The following is a 12117-nucleotide window of genomic DNA, read 5'->3' as shown; positions in this document are numbered from 1 at the left end:
GTTGTCTACCTAGACTTTAATAAGGCCTTCAACAGGGTCTCCAACAGCATCCTCCTAGATAAATTGGCTGCTCGTGGCTTAGACAGGTGGACTCTCTGATGGGTAAAAAACTGGCTGGATGGTCGGGCCCAGACAGTTGTGGTCAACGGAGCTAAATCCAGTTGGTGGCTGGTCACTAGCAGTGCTCCCCAGGGCTCACTTTTGGGGCTGGTGCTGTTTGACATCTTTACAGATGATCTGGACAGGGGGATTGAGGGCACCCTCAGTAAATTTGCAGATGACACCAAGTTAGGTGGGAGTGTTGATCTGCTTGAGGGTAGGAGGGCTCTCCAGAGGGATGTGGACAGGCTGGATAGATGGGCCGAGACCAACAGCATGAGGTTCAACAAGTGCTGGGTCCTACACTTAGGCCACAAAAACCCCATGCAGCGTTACAGGCTGGGGGAAGAGTGGTTATAAAGTGGTCAAGGGGAAAAAGAGGTGGGGGTGCTGGTTGACAGCTGGTTGAACATGAGCCAGCAGCGTGCCCAGGTGCCTAAGAAGGCCAATGGCATCCTGGCTTTTATCAGGAACAGCATGGCCAGTAGGACTAGGGAAGTGATTGTCTCCCTGTACTCGGCACTGGTGAGGCCACACCTCGAGTTCTGGGCCCCACACTTCAAGAAAGACATTGAGGTGCTGGAGCGAGTCCAGAGAAGGGCAACAAAGCTGGTGAAGGGTCTGGAGGGTAAGCCTTATTAGGAGCGGCTGAGGGAAGTGGGGTTGTTTAGCCTGCAGAAGAGGAGGCTGAGACCTTATCGTTCTCTACAATTACCTGAAAGGAGGTTGTAGCAAAGTGGGAGTCAGCCTCTTCTCCCATACAACTAGTGACAGGACAAGAGGGCATAGTCTGAAACTGCACCAGGGGAAGCTCAGGCTAGAAATGAGGAGGCATTTCTTCACAGAAAGCGTCGTTAGGCATTGGAATGGGCTGCCCAGAGGGAGGTGGTGGAGTCACCATCCCTAGAGGTGTTTAAAAGACTGGACTTGCCACTTAGTGCCATGGTCTAGCTGACATGGTGGTGTTGGGGCAAAGGTTGGACTCGATGATTCCAGAGGTCTCTTCCAACCAAATCAATTCTGTGATTCTGTAAATGAGGCTTACACCTGTGGTTAGTTCACATAGTTCATCACATCGGAGATATCCCAGTATCCCACCTCCTTCTGCTTCCAAGACACCCTGCATTCAATTCACCTTTTAAGGGAGCTGTGCGAGGCCGGCCCTTTGGGGCTTGCTTCCCTTTTCCTTTCCCCAGCAGCAATTCAGCATTGCGCTCTGCATTGGGGCCTAGTTTTGCCATCAAGTGGTCTGGGATTCCCTTCATACAAGCCTTGGCCTGCAACTGGTCTTCAGAGTCACTCAAATCCGACAGGTCACTATTGGTACTGGAGTCCGAGTCCTGTTTGGATGTCAAGCTCCGCTCATCTAGAGAGAACCTTTTCACAGCTTCAAAAGGGGCTTTGTTCTCCTGTGGAAACTCTGCCTGTGAAGAGAAAAAGCCAGGTGGATGTCTGCCAAACACATTAGAAAAAGTTTTCAGAAGAGGATTGTCCTGCTGCCCAGGCCCAACAGTTGGTTTTTCTTCTGTTGGGCTGGAGGAAAGTGTGGGCATCTCAATAGGCTGTGTCAGGTTGCTGGTTGGTGAGCTGGAACGGCCATTCCCTACAGTGGAAGGGCTCTGAACACCAGCAGCAACTGTTGCACCAGGAGTACTGGAGATCATCTTTGAGGAGTCAGTTGTTATAAACAAGGTTTTCTTTTTAGCTAGAGAAGAGTCTGTAGAGGCGAGTGTTTCCGGCCAGCCAGAAGTGGCCTTATGACCCACAGGCGTAGAGGGAGTGGAAACCCCTGTTTGAGATGAAGATGCAAAGCCACTGAAAGGACTAAGTTCTGCTTTCTCAGCAAATGCCAGGAATGGGTTTGAGGGTTCCTCTCTTGATAGCTTTGGGGGCTGTAAAAACAGGTTTTCATGACTATCTGGGGGACGAGTATTCAACAGACTTCGTGAAAAGGCTGGAGTAAGGGTAGGCATAGATTCCACAGGCAGTTTCCGCTCCACAGAACTGCCAGACTGGGCTCCTGGTTTAGTGTCCGCTGAAAGAATTTTACCTTTACATATCCCAGCACCTACACTCTCCGTACACTGCTTGAATGAGTCCCGACTAGAGGCATCTTCAGTCAAGCTCTCTGAAATGACCGTGAAGTAGTTAGTGGAAGGTAGATTCTGGGACATGCATTGAAAAAACAAGTTCTTGGACAGATCAGAATCTTTCTGAGCCTCTTGTCCAGTACTACAGCCAAAAGAAAATCCAGAAGGCTTGCTTTCTGGAGTCACCACTCCATTTGCTTGGCTCCTTCCACCCCCAAATACCAAGGACTGGGAAGCACTTGAGAGAGAGACTCCAAATCCAGAAGAAGCCAAAAGTGAATTTCGGGAATTCTGAAACAAGATTAAAAAGCATTAGCCTATGGAAGGATTCTTGTTTGACTCAGCAATACTTTAGTTCATCTACTTATCCACCCGTAATGAAACATCCAGCAGAATTATTTACAATGAAGAAACTTCTTTGAAGATTCTGCTAGGCTAATTTTTCCCACCTACAAGCTATTGAAACTAATGAGCTATTGGTGTCCATAACATACTAAAGACACATGGAGAAAACGAACACTTAATGTCTTATCATGCCTTAGAACAAAAGTGAGACACAAGACAAGGTGAACTAATTCACAGAAAAGTTATTTAAACTGCTGATTGTTTTAATTCAAATCAGCAAGAAGGGAACCTTAACTGAAACTGCTTTCCAATAATCTCCCATCTTTCACCCTCCCCCAAGATCATCCCGATAACCTCCTCCTATTTAACCAGCACCCTTGAAATAATTAACTTCGTTTGCAAAGTTACTTAAACAAAGCAAGCCCTCTAGCAGCTAGCGAACAAACCGTTCCTGGTCACAGCAAGCTTTTGTTTTGTTTTTAAAGCCTTCATTTGATTACTTAAAATGTCTTCTATTTCTTTTTTAACAGACTTTCCTCTCTACTTCTCCGCTTTTCCCCTTGAGAACGAAGACAAAACTAAAAGGTCTTCAAGCTGCTTCCAGAGTGAGCACTTTATTAAAATTTATTCTAAAGGTATCCATCTCAAATGCTTTAATTATTTCTTTCTTTTTAGTCCCAGATGTAACTGGCTCATTTTTCTACTATGGAGATATCATAGCTGTAAACAGACAAGTTGGGTACCTATAAAAGGTCCTCTAAATGTAGCCTCACTGTTTTTCTGGTTTTGAGGCTTTTTTTTACATAACTTAAATGTTCAACTCTGTGCACTCTCACACATATTTATATGAAGCCAAGAGATATTAAGTAGGTTATCTTCTGTATGACGCAATAAAATTAATTAAGTGGAGTGCCTAAAGTGACTTTAAGGCTGCATTTCTCAGATTAAGACTGAAAAGAGTGCTAAAAAGTTGTCTCTTACAACTCCTTCACCGAATACCTTAATTTTCTTTTGAGTTCTTTCTTAGATCAGATAACAGAAAGGTTTCCTTTGGGAGGGGAGGGATTCATCAGAGAAAAAGTAGTTTTCTCAGTTCCACGGACACACTTTGTAACAGGAATATGTTGCAGAACATCTCTTGCAAATACGCACGTCTTTCTTGAATATGCTGTCTCATGTACTTACCTCTCCCTGGGCTTGTGATCGGCCTGTTTTCAGTTTCTCCTGTCCAGTAACAGCTGGCAAACTGGTATCAGAGATTCTCACAGTTGTTGGTGTCAAAGCAGTTGTAGTAACTGCAGTTGCAGAAGTCATCGTGCCTTGGCCAACCTGTTCCAGTGATTTTCCTGCCTCTTTACATCCAGATCCAACTAGTAATGCTTGTCCAGCCACAGGGGAAAATGGAGTAAAGGGCAATGGTGCGTCACCACCAACCGGCTCATCTTGGACTACTAGTGTTCGGCCATTCTCTTTGGTGTAAGTGGCAAAGCGAATATTACGATTAATCTGAGGAATGAACGAAGGCAACTGTTTGGCCCTTGGATCCAGTCCTGTTTCATTACTGGAGCCTCCTTTCCAAGGACCTCTGCTTGCCTCACCTCCATCACTACCATTGCTATCCACCTCACCCCTCTCCTTTAGCTTCTTTGTTGCAGGATCACACCCAGAATCTGAAGCATTTTTCCTCCTCCGTCCATCCTTCCCCTCCAGACTTTCTTTCTTCTTTTTCCCTTTAGATGATTTAGTTGCTTTTAGGCCCCCTCCCTATAACAGACAAAACCATGCAATCACTAAACAGAACAATCAGGATATCTTTCAAAGAACATTTTTTGTTAGAACAGAACAGGTTACACTACTCTTAAGCTTAGGAACATTAATCACAAATTGAGACACCTAAGGAAATATACTATGTGAACACAGAACACGTACATAAGTGCAGCCTTTTTTTTTTTTTTTTTTACTACTAGAATAAGATCTTCACAGTAAGATTTTTAGCTGAGGTACTTTGCTATAGCATGTAGCACATCATGGCAGATTTTTGGGAAACATGCAACACGGCCATATTCCAACATAGTTCTTGCTAATGTATGAAAACTACTTGCACACTAATTTTTGCACCAAGTCTAATCGCCACAGTTCTTTCAAAGGGTATAGTTTCTGTCCACTACCCAAAGCCTACAATATTTAACTACAGGAGATAACTTGCCCTTTAGCCTAGGGTACAAACACATGTACACATGTTCACATGTTATCATGGAACCTCTCAACTGAAGCAATGAAATGCCACAAGCACACAAGCCTGCCTCAGAGAAGCCAGATGGTAATTTTCAGAAATGTCTACAAAGGTCTGTGAAGAAGCACAGAGTGATCCTGTTAGAAAAAGGCAATGAGCACAAAGACATTCTTTATCAGAGCACTACCCCCATAACCATTCACACCCCCCTCCCAAGATCCATGCTGAACTTAGTAAAACAGGCCTCAACGAAAAAAGAAAGTTGTTTAAAGAAAGCTATGACCATCTCTCAAAGTGGGAAAGAAAGTTTTCCTCTTCCATTCACATTATGAAAAGCCCACAGTGAACACAGCATCGGTTTTCAGTTGTTTCCATGTTTTAGATGTTTTATATCTAAATCTTTATGAAGTTTCATACTGTATATACAAGACTTGAACTGTTGTAGTACCTCACTTGGAGAAGCGTTATCCATCACCACATGAACCAGTCGAGGATCCACTGACTTTATTTCACCACTCTAATTTATATGCAGATTGATATTGAGGAGGTAGGAGGAAGAAAAGAGGAGGTTAGTTTTTAAATCAGAGTATATAGTATTAACACAAGAGACCTTAAACACAAGGTTACTCTGCAGCCCCTCTCCCATTTGCCTTTTCTTTCTGCCCCACTCCCTTAGTAATACAACAGTCTTCCAGTTGACCTTCTATCCTTTTGCTCCTTCTCTATTTCAAAAACTTTCAGATTTGATTCCTACCACTGTTTTCTTATATATTTGTTCTACTGAGCATCTCCAGAGGCATTCATTGCATTAAAACACAGCTCTTCTTCAATTTGATTTAGTACTGTTCTAGCCTTCTGCACATTCACTCTGCTAGATGCAGAAAAGACCAGCAGAAGGAAGCACATCAATTTATGCTAACTATACTCATCAGTGTCTCCCCAAAAGGAGCAATGAATACCCAATAATCTCTTTAACTGTGCTTGGAGGTTACCTTTTTCATCCCAGGAAGCACCCAATTTACTGTGTATCTGCTGAAAGCATATACTCCACAATTTCAATGCCTCTCCAAAATACTATACTTTTTACCATACATAGTATACTTTTTTCCTGTGCACCAGCAATTGATCTAGTAGTCAGAGTGCAAGATTACTGCATGTGTACACAGGACTTACTGGGCACATTCAGTGCATTCATTCTGCACACGGAAAAGGCTACAGGGGTGGGAGGCACAGGACATGGGACGGGACCCAAAAAAAAGGGAAGAGCGCTGCTGCTACAGTAACTTACACAGAGCACCACAGACCTGTTCCTAGTTGCTCCTGAAAAAGGAAGCCATAAGGAGCAGGTTGCTGGGAATACTGAACTACCTGTCAGACTGCACAGACGCATATAATACAAACCAGATAACTCTATCAGTATACAGATTTTTCCATGCTGTTTACAATACTTACTAGGTTTACTGATAGGAACAGGGCAAAAGTAGACAGTCTAAGCTACAATACATCAATTTTGTTTAGACTAAGTCTTCATCTTCTGTGCTACACTTGTTTCAAACCACTTGCACAGCCTGTCAGATAGGAGCTGAGAGTAGGTATAGGAAGACCACAGCATAACAGACCCAGAAGGTAGCTTTCTGTACATCAGCATGCTCTCCCATCCAGAAAGCCACTTCCAACATTTTTTCATATAGTACTCATTTCCAAAGAAATTCTTATAGCTTCTTTTATAGAAGTGGGCCGTGTATCATCATTTATTGTGGAAAGTCACCATAACAGAAAAAAAACCAAAAAAAACCTGCAAATCGCAACATGGATAATTACTCATCTTTTAAAGCAAATAACAAACAACCAAAAGTACAAGTTTTGGTGAAGCTGTCATTCTCCATGAGATATTGAGGAATGGTATTTTAGTAACACCAAAGCAGTGCTTCATATTTTTACCTCAGTCACAGACACCTCCATAAGCCGGGTTATCGGGTCTTGATGGCTCACAACACCACAAAGCCAGCTATTTTCATCCTCTGGTTGGTAAACCTTAACTCTTTGGCCTTGGACACTGTAAGGACCTGGAAAAGAAGGACTTTCAGTACATTTTCCAGACAAACTTTGTGTCATAACTAGTTAAGAGTCATAAGTGTTATGTGCATATAATTAGGGCTTGAAGTGTCATCTTTCAGGTGGAAAGAAATTAAAACACTAGGGCTTCTGCTGCAAATCCTGTACAACCCAAGCATTCTATTGTAAAAAGCCAATAAGCCCTCATTGCTCCAAGTCAAAGCTATTGTAAAGACAAAATTAAAACAGTTTACAAGCAAAAAAAAAAAAAACCGCGAAAGATCAAAATAAACTCACTCCTTTGACAAAAATCAAGCTAGGCGGGGGTTCCTTGCTAACTAAACTCTTTTGCTTTCTAACCTACAGGTCAGTAATTATGAAGCATCAATCCAATGGAGAGTCATAGCATTATGACTCAGTCCAGATGCATCAAGTCCCAGTAAAAACTGCATGCAGTTCAGAACAGAAACATATATTTGTAACTGTGGAAAATTTAATATAATTGCACAAATATCCAATGTCTCTAAACCAACCAGTCTTAGTTCTTTGACACAGGTAACGAACGGATCACCTACAGAAAGGTTTCCTCCGACCCTGCCCTCACTCTCCATATCAGCATGCAGAGCTTTCCTCCTACCCTAAGTCCAGACAAAAAAAACTTTGTTAATATTAGATCATCAAAATCCACATGATCCAACAGCCTATATCTGATATAACCAGAACTAGGCACTTCAGAAGAAGGCTGCAAACTGGACAATTCTGAAACTACTTGCTTATGTAAGAGATATCGTCCTCACAGTATTTTTATCAATAAACATTTTAATTTAACCAAAAGGCATCAAATCCCCATTAAGAACTACATTGTCCTTCAAATGTAATAGTGGCCTACCTCTAGGGTGGTCACCTGGCCCATGAACCCAAACTCTGGATAGAAAATCGTTTTAGCACTTGAGCTAGAAGACCCCAATCTGACAACAAAAGCTGCAATCAGGCTTAACCCCAATACACAATCCAGACAACAGTTAAGGTATTAACTCTATGCTGAGCAGCCATGGCCAGACTTTCAACTTAAACAATTCATATATTAATTATCAAAATGCCAAAATTTGAATTTGACATAACAAAATAATTTTTTTAAAGATCAACAACTACAGAGTCACTTCACTTCTAAATTTCCAGAATTATAGAACAGAACCATAGAACAGGACTAAAACTTTAAAAATTCAAAACTAAAACTTAAAATAAGGGAAGTTGTAAATACATGGACATTATCAATAATATGTTGTCCTACTTTAACCACATCTTCAGTGATCACTCCCAGTAGGTATTTCTGGTTGGATCTCAGAAACTGCTTACTGTATCCGTGACAAAACAACACTTCTTTGTAACAAACTTGCAAAACAATACAGAAAATTGACCTTCCAAACCAAACAGTAATAGATACTATTACTGTCCTCCTTCACAAATCCCACCATAGCCTAACTGTTCCACAAAAAAGTAGCTCCGAGATAGAAAAACATAGTCTCACCTCTACTAAATATCTCCTGAAGCTTCTGGTCACTGATCAATGCATTGACAGATTCTCTTAGTGAAGGCTGTTCCTGCAGAATCTGATTTTGATTCTCTGTTCCCATCTGCTAACAACAAACAGTTTTAACACAAAAGTATAGTCTTTTAAGGTAATAAAGTCATTAGTTTTTAAGAGATAGCTCTTCTTGGACCACTCCCAGAGACTGACAAACCAAAAAAAAAAAAGTAAAATTACGAAAAATACTGCTGAACATTCCAGGAGAAAAAAAAAGGACTAGCTATGCAAAAGCTGTTGCAAAACTGCCATTGCAATTATCAGCTACGGGATGCTTGACAGCTAGCTCTCACACTGACCAATATAGAGAGGAACTAGGACTTTTCAAATGCAGATGGAGGTTAGCATAAGCAGCTGGAAAAGCAGGGAAACAAATGCAAATACATGACGGGGCAGTGAAAGGAGGAAGACAAGAATATAAGTGGAACAGTTTAAAAAAAAATAAAAATCTAACAAGCACAGCACAAAGTTAAATTTGCACTTTAACTGAACACAGTTCAAATACCTGAAACAAACGTAATCCACTGGCATCAGACAGGAAACGTAAATGTCTGTCCAGAAGAAACTCCACTGGGACCACAGAGCCTAATCCCAGCTTATCTACTAGAGGAGTGAAGGTCTGATGAACAACAAAAAACAAAGGTTATAAAAATGACTGAGAACACATACACACAAACAATAGTTGCTTTCACATGCTATTTAATTATCACAAAGAATAAAAAGATTAATTTCTCAACTGGCACCACCCTGAGTTTTAATGCAAATTATTACTCATTATGTCTAAGCCAATAATTCTTGCAAGTGTGGCATATTACAAGAAGGAATTACGGAAAATTGGCTCCACTTCTTCATTGGAACTTAAAGCAGAACTGAAAACATCTTTTGTGGTATTTGTTTTTTCACAGGAAAGCACCTTCTGATGCTCACGTCAAAAAAAAAGCTTTGATTAATGGTTCAAACTATCCTATATATTTCAGGAATAGCCTTCTGAAAGGAGCATTTTTATTCCTATATGGAAGTCAGGTATAACTCATTTACACACATAATATTAAAGGAGAGCTTTTTTTTGCTAGTGTTTTGTGCAAAACTGAATTTCGTAACAGGTGTGCTATTGATATTCAAGCTGCAGGATAAATCACTAAAAATACCTCACAGAATCAGAATGATAACCCTATAATGTCAACTTGCTGATGGAAGAGGAAGTTGCCAACCACTGAAGTCTTTGAAACACATTATCTGTCTCACACTCATGTGATTTTAACACACAAGTATTCATGACATTTTTCCCTTAAGAGCTCTCATCAAGTTTGTTCACACTCCATTCTCCTGTACACAACAGTATGAATATAACACTAATTTTTGCAGTTTATGTAAAACTATTTCCTAGAAGTGAACAGGACTACAAGAAAGAGACAAAGAAGGATGAATACATCACTTATGAATGTATATCTCAAAAAAAAAAAACCAAACCCAAAACCACCACCACCCCACTCCAAAAAAATACCACCCACTTTGTAATGCTATGTAGTTGGCTTCCCGGAATTGTCTACATTGCACATATGCACTCTGGTGCTTTGGCTAACTCCAGTCTGCATTCCCATGCAGTTATTTGCATAGGCTTCTACTATTTCGCGAAAGCTTGAGTGCTCACGTGGCTGTCCAGAGTATAGGGGATGGAAACACTTTTTCAGCAAGTCTGCAGATATAGTTTGAGTTACAGTGGAAATATTCTGGGATCTTAGTGGACCCATATTTGCTTCTAACAGCCTTCTAAGAGGTTCTGACACAACTCACTACACAATCAGTGCGCAGACTCTGGTAACACCCTCAAATCACTCTGATAAAGATACTTGGGAATCATCTCAAAGAAATTGATCCTGTTTAAACATAGTTTCCCAGATGAAATTACACTGGAGTTCACTCTTGAAGACAAGTTGGAAAAACACTGAAAAGAAACTCCACCTATGGAAAAAACCACTATACGCACAATCTCTGCTGTAAAGGCCTGGTTTTATTCTGCCTTAAAACAAATGCAAAAAAGAAACCCTCAGAGAAAGATGCAGCGCTGAACCTGTTGCTTTGAGCCCAAGGGTCCATTTAAAAAAAAAAAAAAAAATTCAAATTCTACCAAGACACAAGGTTGTTGACTGGAAAAAACATTTCAATGTGCTCATGCACAAAATGTAGCATTAAGAAGCAGAGAGTAGGATCCCAAGCAGCCAAAGGACTGCAGGAGGAGAAAAGAAGCAAAAGAAGGGCAAAAAAATAAAAATTAGACAACATGAAAATGAGCATAGGATTCTCACATATAATGATCTTTCCTCTTCAGAAGCCACTAAGAGAAGAAGGAAGGATGTAAGGAATGCTCTTCACTATATATACTCATGAGGATGTTTGCCAAACAGGTGTACTGAGATATGCTAGCTAAAACATATTGGCTTTGGTCTCAAGTGTCATGACATGTAACTGCCATGTTAACAGCAATAAGGATAACCACTTCAAGAAAGCAGAGAAAATTTTGCATGTCATTTTAGTTAATGTTGACAACAACACTGAAATCAAATTTTTAGTTTAGATTAGGAGTAGCCAACTTATGGTTTATAGGTCAGGCAAAGCCCACCATAGTCTATTCTCTTCTCCAAAGTGCCTTCAGGAATACCTATTAAAATGATGCAGCAACCTTTACCATACAGAGCTCTAGAGAGTCCATAGTAAGAACGAACGGCTTATTCTCACAATTCAGAAAAGCCTAACACACTGAAAGTTCTAAAACATGGAAAAATAATCTTTTCAGATACGTACCACATTTCTTCTGAGACACCCTGGTAAACAGTATCTCGTTTCTTTGAGGTAACATCTTTCAATTTCTGGGTCAGGAACTGGAAGCATACTGCTTCTCAGATGCCTTTCCAAAAGGCACTATAATTCCCAGTTAAGTGCTCTCCTATTTATCATTTTTTTAAAAATCCATCCCCAAGTAATTTTGGTACCTGCAAAATGGCGCCCTGTATGATATCCAAGCCTTGGGTTTCACAGTAGAGTTGATGCAAACCTCTGAGGACATGAGAGCTTTTGGCCAAATACTCACCAGTGCAGGCCACTGTGCCAGTGAGACTCGAGTTCCCTGAAGCATAACTGGATCATTTCGAGGTGCCCAAACCAATGATCCTTCCAGCAACAACACTATAACTTCTTCAGCATGGACTTTCACCCAGGCATGTTGCTTCCAGTTACAGCCATCGAATTCCACAAAGATCTGATACAAAAAAAAATTTAGAAGGCATTTCAGCTCTTTTCAGACACTAAATAGAAAAAAATATTCCTACAATCCCTATGGATCAGGAGACAGTAGCTTTAGTCAGAAAAATCAGGGTAAGTATTGTAATGCTAACACTGAGAATCACATCTACGTAGCTATCAAACACTACAAAAGAAACAGGAATCAAATTCACAGTAATTACTAACCTATGAAAAATTATTTATCCCCAAACACACATCACTGGCTCCAAATGCTGCGTTTCCCCATACAAAAGTAAAGATGTGAAAATTGTTCATCCCAAAATACAGCTGGTGACTCAACACAAGCCTCTTTCACATCAGGGTTTTTCCTAAAGAATTCAGACACTCTTACTTGGCACTTCAACAGATGGTCTGTATGGTTAACTGACATTCACAGAATTAACCTCTTCAGCCAGGGAAGTTTGTGTTTG

At 40.8% G+C, this 12117-nt stretch overlaps 1 protein-coding gene across 1 annotated transcript; it reads right to left on the bottom strand.

Annotated features, from left to right (window-relative positions):
* Positions 1-1234: 1234 nt before the first annotated feature.
* On the bottom strand, positions 1235-11658 carry LOC104161300 (lysine-specific demethylase 3B-like; the record flags this gene model as incomplete). Its single annotated transcript, XM_009699677.1, has 7 exons — positions 11496-11658; positions 8913-9026; positions 8351-8456; positions 6709-6833; positions 5216-5284; positions 3720-4298; positions 1235-2480 (listed from the first exon to the last, which is right to left on the bottom strand). Coding segments are annotated over exons 1-7 (2284 nt in total), but the record flags the coding sequence as incomplete, so codon positions are not given.
* Positions 11659-12117: the final 459 nt, after the last annotated feature.

Source organism: Cariama cristata, unplaced genomic scaffold (assembly GCF_000690535.1).
Source record: "Cariama cristata isolate BGI_N322 unplaced genomic scaffold, ASM69053v1 scaffold41900, whole genome shotgun sequence".
Classification (NCBI taxonomy): Eukaryota; Metazoa; Chordata; class Aves; order Cariamiformes; family Cariamidae; genus Cariama; species Cariama cristata.
This window is presented reverse-complemented; position numbering and strand designations above follow the sequence as displayed.